Raw genomic sequence first — 22,656 nt, 5'->3', positions numbered from 1 at the left:
CTCTTTTCTTTTCACACTCCCCGATCTCTCACAGTCAGCTTGTTGTTTTGGTCAACCTGGGAGAATGCAGTGTTTAGTTTTGGCAACCTAACCACTTTCAGGAGCTTCAGACCGGCCACTTCAGAAGGTCTCAAGACATTTCAGGAAGAGGTTTGGTTTGGAGTTTTCCACAGTGAGCACACTGTGTCAAGAAAAAAACAACATGGGCATTTGTTGACATCACACACATGTAAATGTAATTCTCCTGGACTGCCTGTGGGCTTTTTGCAGTAGAATAACCTATAAATTCCAGAGACAAAAAAGTTGCATTTGGTCAACTTTTAACATTCCTCTTGACCGCAACAGATTGGCATTACTTTATATCAACACTTGTTTAGGTGAGAGTTTAAGTGGAAGGGGTTGTCCCACAATGTGTTACAAAGCAAATTCCCCCCCCCCTACCAAAAAATAAAAAATAAAAATGAGCATCTGTGACAACACATACATGTTCTTCTGAACTGCCTGTGGGCTTTTATTTTAATAGAATAACCCATAAAATCCAGAAAAAAGTTGGGTTTGGTCAAATTTATACACTGCCCCCTTGTCTGCAACAGTTTAGCATCACATTTGCTTGGAAGGGGTTGTCCTGTTTATTTGAAGAGCCTTGACTTAATGTATGTAACAGGTCAGATTTGGAACAGGGCAGTCAATTATTAAATTAGAAAACATCATTATACTGTTGAAGAACGGTCAAGTGAAACTCACTCGCAATACAATACACAGCTTCTCCCATGAGAGTTCTATGCAGTCAATTTCTTTTGAAATTGTGGTATATATTTCTTTATTAGATTACAAATCCATATCATTGAACAAGTCACACAAATTATAATAATTTAAATCATATAGCGCTTAAAAACATACTTATTACAGATGATGTGCTGGAATAACAACAAAATCTGATGTATAACTGTGAGTATTAGTAAATTATAGAAACTGTGCTAACAAAAATAACAATATCTGATATGCAGGGGTCGAAATTGCCACTAGCCCGCTAGCCCGGGACTACCAGATTTACAGCCGGGCTACTCATTTTTCCAGCTTGATAGCCAAACGGGCTAGTGGAAAAATAATGCAAAAATCATCATCACAAACAATAAAGAACTATGTTATTGGTGTATTGTAAAGTTTGAGCCGTGACGCGAGACATAATGTGTCTTTTGGGCTACCAAAATCTAATCAGGGCTACTAAAAATTATTGGTCACTAGCCCTGCTGACTACCATGGAAATACACTTAATTTCGACCCCTGGATATGTATAACAGTGATTATCAGTATAATATAGAAACTGTGCTGGAAAAATAACAATATCTGATATATTATAGATTATTAGTATAACATAGATAATGTGCTGTAAAAATATAATATCTGATATATAACAATGATTATTAGTACAACATAGATACTGTGCTGGGAAAAATAAAACAATATCAAATATATAACAGTGAATATTAGCATGATGTTGTGCTGTGAAAATAACAAATATAAGAAAGATAACAGTGATAAATAAAATCTTGTAAGGCCTATATCCTTAAAAAATAAATGCTATTTTTAAAGTAAATGAAATCAACGAAAACTACAATACTAAAATAATTTGATTGATATGATCTGGACAAAAGGACCTATGATTTAAATGTAAATAATAGTTCACAGCCTGACGTTTTGACCCTAGCAGACAATTTGTTAACTTTATTTTCTATTTATGTGATAATATTTTTATTTTTTTATTTTTTATTTTTTAGAGCAGCACCATGAGCATCGCTTGCGGCAGATACAAACGCTTTAAAAGTTTCCATTATTATTATTTTATTATTATTATTCCTCTAAGGCTGTAATATATATACATTGATTGGCTGCCTTCTCATTAGAACAAAAGAGTTTAACCAATCGAATTGCATCTCAATCTCGGTTTTATTGCATACAATCTAAGGAACAGGAGTTGTTATTGCCACAATATTTTCTAAATCAAGATTTCTTCCCTCTCCAGGCCCATGTCTCTCTTTGTTATAATATAAGTAAACATTTTTAAAATGACCTTTTAGTTTCCAAAGATCATATATTAATTGATTATAGTTTGCTATGCACAACTGTAAGCAGCTTTGGAGTGCACACAGTGTTAATACGTACGAATAACATGTGCAAAATAAGCGAGCTATTTTCGTGCTTAAGCAATTGCTTAAGCAGCTCTATGAAATTGGCCCCTTCTGTCACCTCCAGAAACATAGATAGATTCAACAGTCTTCGAAAAACACCATTTATTTTAGCTAATTTCCCAGACACTGAACTCAGCTGAACTTTTCACATGTGTCTTTTTTTCTTAACTTTCTGTAAAATTGAGCCTATAAATCAGCATTACAAAGACATTTATATTCTTCTTTTTTTCTTCAGCTGCGCCGCGCGGGAACTCTTTTTAACTTCATCTTAGATCTTGTCTTTCAACCACAACATTCAAATTTCTTCTCAAAAATTATCCCATGACACAGGTTTTCAAGGATTAATTTAGTTGTTTCTGTTTTCTTTTGTTTTTGTTTTTTACCATGCCTTGAACATCTAGCAGGGTGGTTATGTGCACATGACAAGTCTTTATTATTTTTATTCTTATTATGATTAAATCTGTGTCCCTACCTTTAACTTGTGTGTTGCATTTTGTGTAATTGATGTCAGTTGAACCATAGAGCAAGGTTGTACAATATCTATGCATGTAATACGATGTAGAGTGAAAACCAAGGGCTGTTGAACCCATTACTCTTCCATCTGATATTGGAATAAGACCCAACCGATTTGGAGCAGTGCCCAGAGCATGCTAACTAAATTCAAGTAGTTTTCTCTTGGTTTGTGTGTTGTACCAGGGGACCCATGGGAGGGCTAGCGGGTTGCCATGGAATGCTTTACCTAGGAACAGAAAATCCATTATGGATGACTTTCAATTCAATCTTCATATTAGAGGTGGGCGGGAAAAAAACATTCCCAAAGAAAGTTTCTGACAGTAAACAAAATCGTTAAAGGGTTTGTAGGTCGAAAAACACAATGCCACAGATTTACATAAAACTTACACAGTTTGAAGATGAGGATGACAGAAAGCTAACCTAAAAATATTACTAGCCGAGGTGCCGAAGTTGTTGAGAAATGAGTCAAACAATGTCATGGAAAGAATTTTTTCTAAGGAGACAAAAATTATTTTAGCATGTACGATGTACAACGAATTTACCGGTACTGGTATTTATCCTGAAAACAGCGCTCTGTGGGTTTTCCCCTTTTGTTTTAAAAACTGGATGACTAATGAAGCTGAAACTTCTACTTGATCTGCAAAACAACTATACAATTACACTTGTTTACAGATTCCTCACTTCCAATTTTCTTTTCAATATTAAACAACTCACTTTAGAGCCATTCATCAGCTTAATGTTATGGTTGGAATAAATTTACCTTTAATTGCGTTAAACTTCAGGAAGCGGAATATTTTTTTTAACAATGTCCAACTATAATACATGTCGCTTCAGGCTAATTATGAGATAAGAAAGATTCAGATTACTTTCTTCACTCTTCAATTTCCAAGCAAACAGTGAAAATGTATCCCAATTTGGTTGTTCCTCAACATGTTTTGTTCAAAATCTTATTTTTGTAGGTATCTTAAGTGCGTCATCATAGTGTCTGGTTTAAAGAGTCATTCGCGAATTTCGATGAAAACAAAAGTTCCACTACTGACCCCCTTGCACTTGCGTCACACGCGGTGACTGTACCCAATCACCATTTTGGTGGGCAATATGTTTACGTCGCGTCACCATGGCTGCGCACTTCACTGAATAACGCACAGTGACATCGCCCACCAAAAGGGCGCAGCCAAGATTATTCTGATGATGACGTCCGGTGAATTGGGTCAATAACTGCTGTAACCAAAACTCTGGTCAATACGTTAACGTTTAGAAACAACTATTCAGAGAGTTCCATTATTTAAAAGACTATGCATGCTGCATGGATATTCATGGAAACATAGCTTTCTTTCCGTTGAATGCTTTGCCAGGTATACCATCATTTTGTACTTTTTCATTATACATCAAACTTTCACTTTAGTTAAGCATTGTTGTTTGTAAGTTGTTTTTGTTCCAATTCGAATGTCCTCTGTTTGTCCGTTTATCTTGCCTCTGCCTGTCAACAGGCTGATTACTACAAGCCTCAGCTTATCAAATCGGCCTCCTTAATGTTCATTTTCTTTGACTGTTTATAACTACTCTGTATGCTATTACATTGTATATATGTAATGCTGTGTTTTCGACAATATGAAAATAAATGTGAAATGAATTTGAAAATTTGAATTTAGCGAATGTTAAATTTCCTAATAAATGGCTTGCATGCCTGGCAACCCCCTTGCTCTAGATTGGAACTCTCAGATATTACAATTCAAAAAGTTTATGGACTCCGTGCATCACCAAAAAAGTACAAAACCACATGTTTGGACAAAATGTGGACTATTTCTTCAGTGTGGACTATGGCTTTCGTTGCGGTCTTGGCCTTGGTGCCCTTCAAAAGTTTCCCATTGACTTTTTAGATTGTTCATGTGCCCTTTGCTCAATGAAAAAGGCCTTGCCCTTTCAACATGTTCAAAGACGAAAGTCCTTGCCTGTTTCTTTCTCCCCTTGGTGATTGCTTTGCTTATGCTCAAGAAAATCTGAAGGCTCAAGAAATTCATACAATTCAGGATAAATCCTGAGAAAAATCACACGCCTGATCTTTAAGTGCCAAGACGGGTAACGCATGAAATCCAATCTGTGTGTTTACCTAGACAGGGCTGAATTCCAGGTAAAAGAAAGCTAAAATAACAAATCAACCTACTCCATCACAATGAATGATTACAGTCACAAGAATGTGGAATTGTTTCTATGACACAAGGACACCAACGGATAGAATGATGGTTTTTCTGTGAGAGACAAATTAGCTCTTAAATTTCACACACACTCTTATAATTACATTTATATATTATCACATAGTTTCATACACGAGATTAGATATGTATACACTATCACTGAATTTCACACACACTCCTATAGATTTATTCATTTACTATCGCCTATGTTAAAAACTATAGACGATGTGACCTATGTTTACATTCAAACCGCACTCTGTTGACAAAACACTGTATACGTCATGTTTCGCCGGGCAAGAAGACACGTGCTCATGGCAAGATTGCATACATTTTCTAGCTGGCTGCCCGGCGGTATGCGCGCCCAACGGTATGCGTGCGAATCATGTTAACAGTTTTCGTGTGATGTCAGAGGTCACATCGTCTATACTATTACAAAATATACTAATATGTGCGATTTAGTTATTTGCCAAAAAGTAGGCTCTTTGCAGGGCCAGCATAACTTGTAGTAATTTTTAAGGGCAGTTTGTGAAACCCCTTTAAAGAAACACGTTGCCTTGGATCGGCCGAGTTGGTCTTTGAAAGCGTTTGTAACCGTTTGTTATAAAAGGAACACATTGCCATGGTTAGGTCGAGTCGGTCTTTGAAAGCGTTTGTAACCGTTTGTTATAAAAGGAACACGTTGCCTTGGTTAGGTAGAGTTGGTCTTTTAAAGCGTTTGTAACCGTTTGTTATAAAATCCATGGGTAGAAAGATCTTGTAAAAGTAAAACACAATGATCCACACAAAAATGCCTCCAAATTGCAGTTTTCCTTTTACCTCAGCAACTAACACGGTCAGTCATTTATGGGTGTAAAATGTTTGACTTCCATAAATGCCCGACAGTGTTAGTTCCCAAAGTAAAAGGAAAACCATGCAATGTCGAGGCAAATTTGTGTGGATCATTGTATTCTACTTTTAAAACATCTTTCTACCCATATGCATTTCATAACAAACTGTTACAAATGGCTTCTTATAGACCAACTCGTCTGATCCAAGGCAACGTGTTCCTTTAATAAGTTATTGCCATTATTTTGACTAAATTCATTGAAAATTTGAATATCTCAATCAAAATAAGCCACTTTGGGTTTTGGCTTTGGGTTTTGGGAGGGAGATGCAGCCTTTTTTTGTTGGTGTTGGGGGGGGGGGCAGGGAGGGGGGGTGAATCAATTTTTGGGAAAAATAATCAATACATATTTTGCAAGAAAAGTTTTGAGTTCTTCTGCTGAATAGCCATATGCTGTAGTTTGAGCAAATTTTTACATTGAATTTTGAGTAAAAAAAACCAAAAACACAAACCACACAATGCGATACATCAAGAATACATCAGACATTCAATGATGCAGGCTCCGACAATAAGTGTCCCTGATGTCAATTAAGGAGACAAATTGTCTGCCCCCTTGACATTTCATCAGGTGACAAAAAAAAAACAGAGCGAATCAAGCGCATCAGTGCATTAAGTCTCGTCTGTCCAAAGCAGTTGCCCGAGACGCGATGGTGAAATGCACCGATAAATGCGAAACACTAGTATGCACATTCAAATAATGTGATAAACTAATTATCGGTCATCAGGCTTTAGAGGTATTATACATGATTGGTTAGAATGAGTTAAAGACAATGGACACGTTTGGTAATTGTCAAAACTAGCCTTTACAGTTGGTGTATCTCAACATAAGCTTAAAATAACAAACCTGTGAAAATTTGAGCTCAATCGGTCATCCAACTTGCGAAATAATAATGAACGAAAAAAACACCCTTGTCACACAAAGTTGTGTTCGTTAAGATGGTTGATTTCGAGACCTCAAGTTCTAAATCTGAGGTCTCAAAATCAAACTCGTGGAAAATTCCGTCTTTCTCTAAATCTACGTCACTTCAGAGGGAGCCCTTTCGTCACAAGTAAGGTTTTATGCCAATAATTATTTTGAGTAGTTACCAATAGTGTCCACTGCCTAGTGTCCACTAAATAAAAATAATACAAAGCATAACAAAATGAAACAAAATAAAATAAAGCAAAATAAAATAAAACAAAAGAAAAACAAAATAAAATAAAGTAAAATGAAATAAAACGAATTAAAATAAACTCAAATCAAATAAGACAAAATAAAATAAAATAACTTGACATATTATGCCTTCCGTTTTGTATGAATATAATTTAAAAAGACAGATAAAGCATATTCTAATAATGTATGGGAATTGCCTTGTTGCATTATTTATCACTCCAGTTTGCGATTTTCAAGTCCAGAAAAATCTGCTCCGTTCAGAAAGTCGATAACCACCAGCATCCATTTTGACACACGCCCAACCCCCTCCGACTGTGTCCATCGTTTAACACTGCAATTCCTATTATTTAGAATTTACTTCCATTTTTTGATCTCCACTTACGAGCTTTCTCAAATCCATTCACGCCATTGCGATAGTCAGAGATTGCCTGTTGGACCTCCTCCTGAGTATTCATGACAAATGGACCTGTTGACAAACAACAGACAACAACAAATAAACAAAGAACCACAAATAAACCCTTCTTCAAGGTGTTCCTTTGATATTAAAAATTAAAAAAAAACCAATAATATTAATTTGGACTCGGTACTTTTTCTCAGTATTTGAACAAAAATCACTTACTCGGATGGGATTCGAACCCACAACCTTTGTTTTAACATTATACACCGATGTGTTTTAGCACTGAATATTTAGTATTGTGAAAAAAATCACAGGCATATTACTCCGGTCGGATTCCAACCAACGACCTTTGCTATTCTAAATTCTGATACAAGGTTCTTATATAGCGCTTTATCACTAACCTATAGGGGCGCATCAAATGTCTTAGTATTTTTTCCAGCAAGGTATGTGGAGCTATTGCTTAAAATGGTTTACAAATGGCCAATCAAACCAGGAACAACAAGGCGAACCCCTTCTCTTTACGCTAAGTGCACTGGGTTCTTTTACGTGCGTTACAAAACACACAGGACGTATGGCTTTATGTCCCATCCAAAGGACGAAGCAAAAAACTGGTTTAGTGTCTTGCTTTAAAAAAGTTTTTAAAATGGCAGACCTTAATGGGTTTTTTAACTGTAGGACTCTATTAACATATACATAGCCACTGGAATGAAATTCTAGGCCTCTTACACTCGTTTCAGACAGGCGCTCCAGAGTCGCGCCGAACAAAATAAATTAAGAGCAACTCTAGGTCGACCCAAATACCTTTTTTTTTCAGACAGGCGAACTTAACATAACATTTACATTGGCCTCGGCTCATGACAAGATCGACGTCTGAAACCAAGCACTCCAGAGAAGTTCCGAACGACTGCAACTTAATGTACTTAATTCAGAGTTTGGTTCGATGCAACTCTGGAGCGCTTGTCTGGAGCGCTTGTCTGAAATGTGTGTTACATTTCGAGTTATGTAGTTTTTATATCAGAATTAAAATGGCCGCGAAGGCCACCACAGGCCAAATTAGAGATGGCACTTTAACTAAAATTTAATGTTTTGGTATAAAGTACGCGTCATTAACATAACATTTGCATTGGCCTCGGCTCATGACAAGATCGACGTCTGAAACCAAGCACTCCAGAGAAGTTCCGAACGACTGCAACTTAATATACTTAATTCAGAGTTTGGTTCGATGCAACTCTGGAGCGCTTGTCTGGAGCACTTGTCTGAAACGTGTGTTACATTTCAAGTTATGTAGTTTTTATATCAGAATTAAAATGGCCAAATTACAAATGGCACTTTATCTAAAATTTAATGTTTGGTATAAAGTACATGTCTGCCCAGTTTCAAGCTTTTACAACAAAGTGCAAAAACATCTTTGCCTCCTTGCTCCTTCATAAACTAATAAGAAAGTGATCAAATGTGTTTTTGTTATTTCATCATTTGGATTATTTTGTTAGAGTGTTATGATTGAAAATACAATTTCAGACATCAATCAATATGTATCATGAGCAACCTTGCTCATACATTGTCGATTATCTTGATTACAAAGCAGTGATAAATTACAACGCAGTAGTAGTACTTTCTGAGTTGAGTTTGGGCTGAAGGTTCTAAAACTGCAGACAATGTTTTTTACATCAAGCGTAATTCACAGGTAAGTGTGTGCTTTTGCGCGTGCACACTCCACATTACTAGGTATTAATAATTACCACAGACAGTTTGGCTATTCCTATTGGTGGAGAGCGCGTCACGTGGGGGTGTTTAAACGGTTGATAATGACCAGCTGGAGCTGTTTATAACCGGTTGTTTTTTCGAATAGCATTGTGCAGGTTAGGGCACAACCTTGTTCCCCAGGGTGATTGATCTCGTTGTTCCATTAGCCCATGGAAACGAGGATGCATTTGCGCATTTCCACACATACAGAGCTCAGACGTCGGTAAACAGATAAGTATTTACAGAGTTTTCTACTCTATTACGCCTTTTAACCAAAATGGCATTTATGAATGGGAATAAAAGAGTAGAGACTTGTTCTTAAAGGCAGTGGACACTATTGGTAATTACTCAAAATAATTATTAGCATAAAACCTTACTTGGTAATGAGTAATGGAGAGAGGTTGGTAGTATAAAAAAATTGTGAGAAACGGATCCCTCTGAAGTGGAGTAGTTTTCGAGAAAGAAGTAATTTTCCACGAATTTGATTTCAAGACCTCAAGTTTAGAATTTGAGGTCTCGAAATCAAGCATCTGAAAGCACACAAGTCCGTGTGACAAGGATATTTTTTATTTCCTTATTATTTTGCAACTTCGACAACCGATTGAGCTCAAATTTTCACAGGTTTGTTATTTTATGCATATGATGTGATACACCAAGTGAGAAGACCGTTTAAAACCTTGCAGGGCCGTGGCCGTGCAATAAAGGCCCTCGCCTTCGGCTCGGACCTTTATCACTCGGCCACGACCCTACCAGTTTTAAATGGCCGTTTAAGACCTCTTTGCAACCCTTTTATTCCCTTATTCTGCACTTACACAGCTACCCTAGAACTTCGGCTGAGAATGGTGAACGTAAGCACAGAATTCAGTGGTAAGCAGAGCCACGAAAATAGGCTCTGGCCCAATTTCAAAGAGCTGCTTAATAGATATTGCTTAAAAGTTTTCTGCTAAGCAAAATTAAGCAGGATACCAGTCACAGATGGTACATGTGGAATGGTATTTTGGGTGGTAACCATATTTTGGTGAGCATTATTTTGTTGTGCTAAGCTACTTTTTTGTTTATGCAGCTCTAAGGTGGTATGGAGGCGAGTTCCTCCATGGTGATAGTGATATGGTACAACCGGATGCAAAGATCTGAGCCTGGAACCCTATTCCTCGGACCAAATGTCCGGTCATACTCAATCACCGGCCAGACCCGATCATTTGTCAAACCTATCCTATACACGTAACATAACCTGCTTCACGGTAAACAGCCATTTACTGCAGGCATGCTAACGCACACAAGGGATTAAAACTACAGAGTTTTTCATTACGTACGTATGGGTATCATGCACATTCTCTCATGCTGAATGCCTCAACATCAACTATGCAGATTAGATTAAATTTGATCTACCTGGATTTTGCCAGGGTCCTGTGCAAAAATTTGTCAATATGCTAGTTTTAGACAGATTCAAACCCTTGCAGGACAAGGGAGTTTTTCTCTCATTCTGGTTTTGTACAAACAATTCTAGTTCAGTCATTATTTTGAGCTATAAGACCCGGGGCCTTGAGTATTTTTCTCCCAAATTAAACCCCGGTGATGATCATTTTATTACACTGAATGTGATCTAAAAGGTAGGGTTAATTTTTCGTTATGACTCGGTAAAAGAATTGTGTAATTCCTACCCAAAAGCTTACTTGTAGTATTAAAGGCAGTGGACACTATTGGTAATTAGTCAAAATAATTATTAGCATAAAACCTTACTAGGTAACGAGTAATGGGGAGAGGTTGATAGTACAACAGAGTGTGAGAATTGGCTCCCTCTGAAGTGGAGTAGTTTTTGAGAATGAAGTAATTTTCCACGAATTTGATTTCGAGACCTCAGATTTAGAATTTGAGGTCACATAATCAAGCATCTGAATGCACACATCTTCGTGTGACTATGATGTTTTTCCTTTCATTATTATCTCGCAACTCCGACGACCAATTGAGCTCAAATTTTCACAGGTTTGTTATTTTATGCACATGTTGAGATACACCAAACGAGGAGACTGGTCTTTGACAATTACCAATAGTGTCCAGTGTCTTTTAAGCATCCTACAAAATTATTCCATCTGAAATGCCCCCGTTGATTAGAAGCATCAATTAGAGCATCGGAGAGAAACAATTCTTGCATGAATCGTTTCCCAGATTTCTCAGGGTTGGTGTCCGCTCTTGATTGCCGCGACCAGAGATGCTGTCACGAGCAAGTCCAGGTAAGCAGTATTTTCTGAGCTGCTTAATCACAAAAAGTATCTAACCACAACAAAATTATACTTATTACAATAAGGTTACCAGCCAAAGTACCATCTCACATGTTAAATTTGTGACTGGTATCCTGCTTATTTTTGCTTAGCAGAAAGGTGTTAATGGGAAGGTACACGTTTGGTAATCACTCAAAATAAATTTTAACTTAAAAACTGACTTGACAACAACTATTGGAGAGCTGCTGATAGTATAAATTATTGTGGGAAACGACTCCCTCTGAAGTAACGTAGTTTTTTGAGAAAGAGGTAACTTCTCACTAAAATAATAAAAGACTTCTAGCTAGAAGTATTTTCTAAAAGTCTTTTATTGATATCTGAAAGCACACAAATTCATCCAACAAGGGTGTTGTTTCTCTCATCATGTTCTCCCAACTTCAATGAGCTCAAATTTTCACAGGTTTGTTATTTTATGCTTATGTTGGGAAACACCAAGTGAGAAGACTGGTCTTTGACAACCAAATGTGTACCTTCCCTATGAGCATCACTCTCTGCTTAAAGGCAGTGGACACTATTGGTAATTACTCAAAATAATTATTAGCATTAAACCTCACTTGGTAAAGAGTAATGGGGAGAGGTTGGCAGTATAAAACATTGTGAGAAACGGCTCCCTCTGAAGTGCAGTAGTTTTCGAGATAGAAGTAATTTTCCACGAATTTGATTTCGAGACCTCAAGTTTAGAACTTGAGGTCTCGAAATCAACCATCTAAACGCACACAACTTCGTGTGACTATGGTGTTTTCTTCTTTCATTATTATCTTGCAACTTTGATGACCGATTGAGCTCAACATTTCACAGGTTAGTTATTTTATGCATATGTTGAAATACACCAACTGTGAAGGCTAGCCTTTGACAATTACCATTTGTGTCCACTGCCTTTAAGCAGCTCAATGAAATTGGGCCTGATTGGAAAGTTATCTAATTGAATTTGAGAATGTTATTGATGTATTACAATACATACCATGCTGGACAACGGGCTCTCCGATTGGTTTGCCAGAAATAAGCACAAAACGACAAGGCTCCGTCTCCTATAATAGGATGGAAAGAAATTGAAATTTATTTCAGCAACTTTGTTCCAAATCAAATGATTTGAAGTTCTCCCAATCAATGGGTTGTGTGGGGGTGTCTTCCTGCAGAAACCAATGATTTGAATAATGGGGATCTGGGTGTTCTGAAAGAGTGAGGATAAATTGGCCGTTGCTAAATGAAAGTCAAACCCAATGGAAAAATAAAGAGTCCTCGATTTCCAAGATAAGAAAATGGTGAGTGTGTGGGGCTGACACATGCAAACATACTGGGTGCTTCACAGATCACACAATGAAACATTGCTACCCCACAAGGTTTTCTTGGTTCTAAAAGTTAAGTTGATAGAAAAATTATTAGGCTTGTTTTCAAGAGCCAGTGTGACTTCAAAATATTCTTTTTATAGTATATGGGAATCCGGATGTTTTTAGCATTGGTTGCTATGTGAAGCTTATATTTTAGTGCGGTGCACCCAACCACAAATAGCACTAGTTTTTATACTGCCCTCTCTTGGATAAAATATAGAAAGGGAGAAAAACTAGGGAGGTAATGTTTTATTAATAAACTACCCACTACTTAAAAGATTGATTTTGTTAATGCTTAAAGACACTGGACACTATTGGTAATTACTCAAAATAATTGTTTGCATAAATGCTTACTTGGTAGTTCAAGTAATGGGGAGCTGTTGATAGTAGAAAACATTGCGAGAAATGGCTCCCTCTGAAGTAACGTAGTATTCGAAAAAGAAGTAATTTTCCACGAATTTGATTTCATGACCTCAAAATAAAATTTTGAGGTCTTGAAATCAAGCATCTGAAAACACACGACTTTGTGTGACAAGGTTTTTTTTTCTTCTTCCATTATTATCTGGCAACTTCGACGACGGATTGAGTTCAAATTTTCACAGGTTTGTTATTTCATGCATATGTTGAGATACACCTAGTTAGAAGACTGGTCTTTGAGAATAGACCGATCCATTAAGCCCCGCCCTATTGCGTATTGACCAATCACAACCCATTGCACAACCAAAAGTCTGACACAAAAGTCTGAGATGCGTACGCGTACGATTGGCGCCCGCGGCAGAGTTGTGCAGAATGGCATTGGAGAGGCGCACGTGTTCTTGCTCACATGTGCACCGTGGGGGAGCCTAATGGATAGGTCTATTACCAAAAGTGCCCAGAGTCTTTCAAAACCTCCACTTGATGCGCTCTCCACTAATAGGTCTAGCGAAACTGTCAGGGTTATTTATGAATAATGCTTAACTCAAACATCAGAATTGAAAACTTTCAACTAAATGTTTGAGAAGGTATAGTTTAGTGAATGTAAACACCGAGTGTACATCTTCTTTTTACCTTGTTCTGGATGTGTACATGGTCCCCATCACTCAGCAATACTGTATGATGTGGCTCGCCTTCCTGCTGCTTGTCACCAGTGCCTTTCATGAGAGAATGATAACAAATATTCAGTTCAGTTCAATTCAAAACTCACATTTAATAATACTCTATGAAAACAGTACTAATAATTTTCAAAGAAAAAACCCAATAAACAAAGCTCTATGACTTTTACAAGGCAGAGAACATATTAATTTAGTTTGGGGAGGCATGGAGGCATTATTATTGGAAAGTATCTTCTAAAGAAGGTTGTCAATAGACCTTATGCACATGACGTCATTTCCGTAGGGCGCCCTCACCTAGAGGTCAAAAGGAGGTTGTTCATCGGCCAATCCTGTGCGCCGCGCGTACAGATCTGTGCGTTTGGATTGTTTCGTCACCGTTTTTCCAGTAAGACGGCCGCTGGATGACATCAATGCATAAGGTCTATAGATGGACTGCACTTAGCGTCATCTATTGCCATATTTGATGATAAAATGGAAAAGTGCAAGCAGGTAGTAGCTGCACACAACTCTCAGCCAACAGCCTTGAATCAAGACTAGTTTAATCAAAGATGGTGGTCAACGACGTCATGTGCAATCCATCTATAGTGTAACAGTGATCCTAAATCCTACCAAAGGCGGCTTTGCCGGAGAGAATATACGCAAAAGCTGTCCATCCAAGTGGAATAGGTTGATCAACTACACCTCCTTTCTGCAGAGTGAAGTCTAGGTAGGAGGTAGGGGTCCGGGTATAAACTTTGGACTAGAACAACAAGTAAACAAACCAACTAGTTAGTGTTGGAAATCAAACTTTCAGATTTTAAAACTGTTTAGTGCAAGACCAGACACAAGTATCACAATTTAATGCAAGTATAGTTTACAGGGTTCGAAATTGGCGGTCGTCCGGTCGCAAGAATTGCCATACATTGTGCAGCAAGCCTGCAGATTGTGTACAATACACAGCCTTGGATCAAGTCTAATCAAACATGGACAACTTTTGCCTACAGAGGGCGATGCGGGGCACAGTTCATTGAATGATTTCTCAATGTGGGTTGTCGATCAATTTACAAAGATTTTATTGCATACAAGGTTTTAAAACAACCGATCCTCAAATCACGAGTCCATAAAAAAGGTTGTCGATGGAAAATGTATAATTTAGGGCAAAAATTAAGGGATAAAATCGTCTAGTCGGCCAACAGAATTGTGGTCAGGTACACAACACAGAACTGTTGAGACCTTTAGTAAGTACAACTTATTTACCCAATTGCTCCTCAACCCCCGAAACACCATCTTTCAGAATTGTCATTTTAACTGTCTCTTACCGTTTTCCCTAAGGCTTCCCCAGCAATGACGCGAACTTTGACCCCATCTTTTTCTACTTCTGGTATGTCCTTGCTCAGCAATTCTTGGTATGCGGGCTTGACCATTTTGTACTCTTTGGCCAGATTGACCCAGAGTTGTAAGCCATGGTTTACCCCATCAGATGCTGGCATCTCAGAGTGGACGATGCCTCTTCCTGCCGTCATCCACTGCAAGTTGGGGGGAACAAAAACCAACAAATTACACAACTGGTTTAAAGGCAGTGGACACTATTGGTAATTACTCAAAATAATTATTATCATAAAACCTTTCTTGATAACGAGTAGTGGGGAGAGGTTCATAGTATAAAACATTGTGAGAAACGGCTCCCTCTGAAGTGGAGTAGTTTTCTCGCAACTTCGACGACCGATTGAGCTCAGACTTTCACAGGTTTGTTATTTTAAGCATACGTTAAGTTACACCAACTGTGAAGACTAGTCTTTGACAGTTACCAAAAGTGTCCAGTGTCTTTAAAGGCACTCCACTGGACACCTTTGGTAATGTCAAAGACTAGTATTCTCACTTTAACATTGACTTATAGATTTACAGATAACTAACAAGGTTCAAATAAAGATGGTAGCGGTGGAAAACTTCCCTTGAAATAGTTTGGCCTAAAAGTCTATAGTTCTTGAGAAATAAATCCTGATGTCTAAAAACAGTAAAGGCATACTAAGGTGGTTTCCCTCAATTCTTGTGACTCCAGTGACCGGTTGACTGAGCTTAAATTTTCACAGGTTTGTCATTCAATTCTTGTGACTCCAGTGACCGGTTGACTGAGCTTAAATTGTCACAGGTTTGTTATTTCATGTTACGGTGGGTCGCATCAAGTGCAAATGCCGGACATTTACCGATGATGTCCGCGTACTTTAAAGGCACTGACAATTGGTAATTGTCAAAGACCAGTATTCTCACTTGGTGTATCCAAAATCTGTGAAAATTTGGACTCAATTGGTCATCAAAGTTGCAGGAGAATAATGAAAGAAGAAAAATCCTTGTTTCACAAATTTGTGTGCGTTCAGATGCCTACAAAAATTAAAACACTTCAGGCTTAAAAAGATCTAATATTTTAGTGAGAACCCCAAAAATCATTTCAAAATTTACCCAGTCAGTTTCCCTTGTGATTTATATTGATATTTTAGTGAGAAATTACATCTTTCTCAAAAACAATGTTACTTCAAAGGGAGTTCTTTCTCACAATGTTTTATACTACCAACAGCTCTCTATTGCTTGTTACCGAGTTGTTATGATATAAATTATGTTGAGTAATTACCAACAGTGTCCAATAGTTTTAAACAAGAAACAGCTTTATAAGGAAACAAAAGGGCACAAAATCATGACACTCCGCAGTAATGCTAGAAATAGAGGACAAGTACTCGGATCCCAGACAGCGTGTCAATATTCACTCATGTATGCATATATATAGGGTGCTGTGGCCGAGCGAATAAGAGCACAAAACTCAAGCTCTAGTGCTTCTGTTCAGCAGAGTGTGGGTTTGAATCCCGATCGTGACAGTTGTGTCCTTGAGCAAGACACTTAACTACAATTGCTTCTCTCCACCCAGGGGTAAATGGGTACCTGTTCTTGTGATTGATTTAGCCGTGTATCGCAAGTTGCACAGGCTGTATACTCCCTAGAGAGCCGAGATGGTTTAGGGAATGATTTAAGGCCCAGTGACCAGGGGTAATAATGGTGGAAGTGCTGTGAGACGCCCTTCAGGTGTGAAAGCGCTATATGAAAACTATTACTATGCATGGCAATATGCTCTCTGTTAACTTGTGTGGACTGGTGACAGGGCCTAATTTCATAAAAACAAAGAAATCACAATAAAGAAATCACATCCCTGATAAAAGCAATCCCAACCAATGTGACTCAATCATAAAGTGAGGAATGACTCCTAAAATAATAACAACATTGAGCGGAGGTGGCCCAAGCACTTTGGTGACATCATTAAAGCCCGATTCATAATCGCAGTACGAATGTCGACGTCACAAATTCACAACAGTTGAAATGTGTTCAACTCCTGCCAAACATTCCCTACGAAAACAGCCATGTGAAGTCAGAAATCGCTTCACATTCCGATTTGCAGGAAGTATGAAACAGGCTTTATGCAGGGCTGCAAACTTAAGAATGCGATCAATTGTTCATACCTGTAGGTCTCCTGGCCCCAGGATCCCAGCATGTCCTTCAAAGTCTTCATGTGAAAACTTTCCCTCAAGAAAATAGGTCACCTGAAAACCAACACACAAAACTACTAATTAAATACATGTAGTTACAGACAAGAAGGTCTACCAATAAAGCTTTTAGCACGGGTGTGTACCTTCAATTAGAACACAACCAATTAAAGCATAGGCCATATCCAAATATCCAAATTGGCTGCTACTACTACTGTTGAGTTTACAAGAGACTATTAGCGCATGTTCAACTTCCATACATACATACATACATACATACACACATACATATTGGGCACTTGTATAGCGCCACTAAGAGTGCAGCGCATTAGATAGGGTACAGAGAATGTTTGATACACTTATTTAAAATGTTCGAATTTCAGATTTCCCGATTGAGGTGGAGAGTGCATTCCAGGTGTGTGGAGCAAAATGAGAAAATGTGCGACTTGTAGCTGACTTGAGAAGCTTGATTGAGTTAGGTTTCATGAGGCGAGTAGTGTCGGATGCTGAGCATAGAGTTGGGCGGCCAGGCCGATGGAGAGACAGGAAAGAGGATAAATAGCCAGGAGCTGTGTTGTTGAGGCATTTGTACACATAAACCAAGATCTTGAAGGTTATCCTCTAGGTCATGTAGACCGACGCCATTGAGATTTGTAAGTTAGATCTGAATTAATCAAAAGACTCAACAGCTAGGGCTACGACTGTTGCTAAGGAAGTCCTATACTTCAACACATGGTGACGCAGCCATCCAACCGTACCAGAGCTGTAGCCACCGATTTGGACATGACCATACAAGGCAACCAGATAGATGGATTTGATCTTGGTTCATACTTCCTGTGAATGCGAATGTGATACAAATTTTGAAACCACAGGGCTGTTTTTGCAGCAATTGTTTCGCAGGAGATGAGCAAATTTGAGCTGATGTGAACTATTTGTTGCGAATTTGTGACATCAAAAGTTGTATCGTATTTGCATTTACATTTGCAGAAAGTATGAACCGGGCTTAATATGCACAACTTTAGGCCATCGACCTTATTTTCAATGGGCAAACATTTGAATGAAAAAGTGATCTCTGCCAAAATTCATGTAAAATATTTTATCAATCATTTTAATCCTACAGTTTGTCAAATAAATGTCCTGAACAAATATAGTTACCGTTTCAAAGCCCCTGTGCGGATGATCAGGAAACCCACCAGAGTTCTTGGCTTTAAACTCATCCAACATCAAGAACGGATCCAGGTTTTGTAGCTGAGGAAGTGGGATGAAGAAACATGTCCAAAAATCACAGAGCATTTTCACTTTTTTTTTACCAGCGTAATATCGTTATGCCAGTGCAACAAAATTTTATCTCGGTTTTGTACAAACCTTGTAACTGGCACAAAAATGCTCCATGCAAAAGTGGTATATCTTGGCCGATTCCACACTTTCATTCCCATTCATAAATCGGTCAAAAAACATCAACACTTTTTGTCAAAAAGTAAAATAAATGCAAAAATTATAATTGTTCAATAATTTCTTTCAACACAACACCCCTCCAGCTATGAAATGGTAAGGCCCTCGGGTAAACAACTCCTTATAAGGGAATGCTGTGCGTGTCGCGCGTATTGCGTGATGTGGCACAACTGTTTCAGCCGTTGCTCTCGACCAATAGGAATGCAGAAACTGTCTTATAAGCACAGGTGCAAGCTTGCATGTCACGCCCGTGTTTCAACACTTTTTACTGGTCATAAACAAAGGTTTATACGTGACGCGCTCTCCACCAATAGGAACTGTCTGAGGTATTTATGAATGATTTTTTTCCTTCAAATATTGATTGTGACACTCACCTCTGGCCTTCCAATACTGCGCATTACACGAGCCCCGACTCCTTCAGACTGCTCATTGCTCAACACAGCTTTAGTGATGTACCTAGACATTGTATGGTTGGCTGCTGTAATAAGCACACTGTTCGGGAATGATTCCGTTAACGTGACAACGTGAGCCTTGCTGGATGATGTCACCTCCAAAGCTACCAAGATCAAAATTATAATCCTGACAAGTCGGACCCACATCTTTAAATAAAAATAATGAAAAATATTAATAATAGTACTTGGTCCTTAGTATAGCGCTTCATCACACCCTTAGGGGTATCAAAGCTTACAGTACTATTCCCTGCAAGGTATGTGGAGCTTTGTATTGAAGTATGAGACCTATTCCTTTAAAATACCATGTAATGGCATACAAGGTGCTGCTGGCACAATATGCTGCCAATCAGACCAGGAACACCAGGGCAAACCCCTTCTCTTTTTCGATAGTGCACTAGGTTCTTTTTCATGCACTACACAACACACGGGACCAACGGCTTTACGTCCCATCCGAAGTATCATAGAAGTGTCTTGATTCAGGACACAGGTATCATGACTGGGACTCGAACCTACACTCTGCTGATCAGAAACACCAGAGCTTGAGTGCTTTTGCTCTTATCTGCTTGGCCACTAAAAGTCCATGTGGTCTTAGATTACAGGTGGTCTAGATAGGATTGTGTGCGCCATAAAGTTATGAGTGAACGGCGGGCAATGTAAACGGACAGCTTTACCGAACACGCGCCGAAGTTACACGTGAACACTTTGCGTGCCGATTTTTTTACTTATCCAGCCAACCTCGACCGCCGATGCTCGAAAATTGACGTCACTCTCGGATGTGACGGGTTTCCCAACCTTGCCACTGATGCCTCATTGATACATACATTAAGCGTTTGCTCGATGTTAACAAGAAGTACAGAAGCCGAGATATGATTGCGTGAAGGAAAATCTAATGTCTTATTTAGGTATAATTAGGTATCAAAGGCCCTATAGATAATATGCAGTGCATACGTCCTCATCCTCAAGACAATATTACAATACTAAAAATGGCATAGGCCTAAGTCAAAAAGTACAACACCCATTGGTTCCATATAAAAAGTGTTATAATGTATTCTGCATTCCCTTTAAGGTGACACCAAAATCAGCACCCTACTCCATAGTTGCGATAATGTAACCCTCCTGCCGACGGCGTAGCCGAAGGGTTGCGATAACGTAACCCTCCTGCCGACGGCGTAGCCAATGGTTACGAACCATTCGCAATGTGTGCAGGGCGAAATGGTTAAAAACGTACAATTTCGACAGCTAGTCAGCAGATTTGCTCCATTTTTACCACTTTTGAAAACCATGACACAAATTCTTGAAACACGAACTTGATCCTCAATGTCTAATGAATCCTACAATATCAATCAAAACACCACTGAGGAAATAAGTTGAATAAAAAGGACAAAAACTTACCAGATCCCCGAGCGAAAGAGTAAAAAACATATGTCCCAGGTTGAAAATTTGAGTCTGAGGGGGCGGAGCTTCGGCTGTTTGTTCAGCGCTGCGAGAGGTGATTTCTGTATCTCTGCAACTGTGCAGCCGTAGTCTTGTACACGCAGTGAGATGCGGAAATCATAGAAACAGAGCGCCCGCTAATGTTCAATAATTACAAGCGTGTACAGTTTTTGCCGTGCATAGATCCGAACGTTGGTTGTGTGTGACCGCGCGACACCAATGGTCTTGGAACCAAGACTACGGCTGCACAGTTTACCGGGATACACAATGCACCACACGCAGCGCTGAGTCGTTCACCCCGCCGGTGACGTGCACACACAGCCGAAGCTCCGCACGCCGTCGGAAAGAGGGTTACGTTATAGCAACTACCTACTCAATTGATAAAATTTTGACCTGAAAAACCCTACACTAGAACTAGGCTATTTCGCTAGATTCATTTTTTTTTAAATTTTGACATTATCGGTCACATCGTAGCGTCATACGTTATCGACCCTCATGTTTTCGAACCCCAACTTTGATTCCCGTTTACCGCGAGATTGTGCAAGCTGCACCGGTGACAGAAGCTCTATGCAGTTTACTCACGGTCTGTATTTTCATCAGGCTTAATCATGCTGAGAATAAAGTTTCCTGTCGTTGGTTATGCTCAAACATTTATAATTGATTGATTTTTGGTACAAATCACTAGTGCATTATTATGCCAACATTCAAATGAGTCAAAGAAACATCATCCAACCTCGAAAGTTCAAAACAAAATTACTATATGCTAGATTGAGTTTCATTCTGCTTTGGTCACTAGATGGATCACGTGAGGTGGTTACTATTTGGGATTCTTTGGTGTACCAATATGGGGAAAAAATTAAAATCTATTAAGTGAAAATGACAACAAAAAAATTGTTTTGATTAACTGCATACTGTAATAAATTCAGATAAGTGTAATAAATATTAAGTCTATATTAAAGAGAAAATATCATAGATTGGTTTCTTATCTCCTGAAACCAAACATTACTGGTCTGATGGGGGAAAAGGGATTGTTATGAAGTGTGTGTGCTTCAAGGGGGGTGGGGTGTTTACTTAAATTTGTTAAGTAGTAATTGAATAATATTTTTGATTTATTTTGCACGCCATACTAGCTTCTGAGTTTTCAATAAAATACCAACCAATGAAAGGTGTGAAAACATATAACGTTGCTCCAATGTCGTGCAGCCATAAGCACTGTTAATGGCGGACTGTCTCTCTCAACGTAAAACCAAAACTTTAAAAACACACCATGAGGTGTATTAAGTGTTATTGTTGAAAAATTGGATAGATGATTTGAAACAAAAATATTTAGTTTTTGATTGTGAACAATTTTCCTGTTATCCTACTGAAAACACATGACACCAGGATATATTAAAAATATGACCGATAATGTCAAAATTTTCGAGGAAAAAAAATGAATCTAGCGCCCCATCCAGTCACTGGGGGCCTACATTATTCCTCCATTAACAAAATAAAACACATTTTGACATTAATAATAATAACCAGAGTCAAGAGAAAAGAGTGCGCAAACGTAAATTTGTCGAGTCATGGTCTGATCACGACACACACATCACTTTAATTAACGTGTAAACTGTAATGTTAACATTTCTCAATTCAAAAGCTTTTTTTTAGAATGCAAGCAAAATATTTGCTAGAGAAGTTTTCCACCATTGCTACTGAAGTATTTAAACATTTTTTTAGCATTTATTACATTCCATTCTCTTCTTACCAATGCTGTGTACACGGTGACGGTCTTTCTCTGCCAGAAGAAAAGTGTTGACAAGCAAAGAAAAGTTGTTTCGTGGTTTTTAAAACAAGTTAATGGTCCCCATAAATAGCGCCACCAAAATGTTAATTTAGTCTAGTTTTGTTAACGGTCCTCTTAAATAGCGCCACCACAAGATCCATTAAGCTTAGTTTTTTCACGGACGGTGAGACTGGTCCCCTGTCTTTATCCGCAAAAAGACGGGTACTTGCTTTTTAGAACCAGCGATATAATTGGATACAATCATTTAATTGGATA

The 22,656-nt window shown here is 38.4% G+C and overlaps 1 protein-coding gene across 2 annotated transcripts; it reads right to left on the bottom strand.

Annotated features, from left to right (window-relative positions):
• Positions 1-86: 86 nt before the first annotated feature.
• LOC139936712 (pirin-like) lies at positions 87-22,467 on the bottom strand. Of its 2 annotated transcripts, none has more exons than XM_071931595.1 (10): positions 22,363-22,467; positions 19,104-19,328; positions 18,433-18,525; positions 17,254-17,334; positions 15,070-15,276; positions 14,381-14,510; positions 13,728-13,810; positions 12,314-12,380; positions 7,316-7,399; positions 87-181 (listed from the first exon to the last, which is right to left on the bottom strand). In XM_071931595.1, the coding sequence occupies exons 2-10, from the start codon at positions 19,326-19,328 to the stop codon at positions 141-143; spliced, it is 1,011 nt and encodes a 336-aa protein (XP_071787696.1). In that variant the 5' UTR covers positions 22,363-22,467; the 3' UTR covers positions 87-140. The 2 variants fall into 2 exon arrangements, with proteins under 2 accessions (XP_071787696.1, XP_071787695.1); XM_071931594.1 differs by having other exon boundaries at positions 121-279.
• Between the last annotated feature and the right edge of the window lie 189 nt (positions 22,468-22,656).

The sequence above is a fragment of the Asterias amurensis genome, chromosome 4 (assembly GCF_032118995.1).
Source record: "Asterias amurensis chromosome 4, ASM3211899v1".
Taxonomy (NCBI): Eukaryota; Metazoa; Echinodermata; class Asteroidea; order Forcipulatida; family Asteriidae; genus Asterias; species Asterias amurensis.
This window is presented reverse-complemented; position numbering and strand designations above follow the sequence as displayed.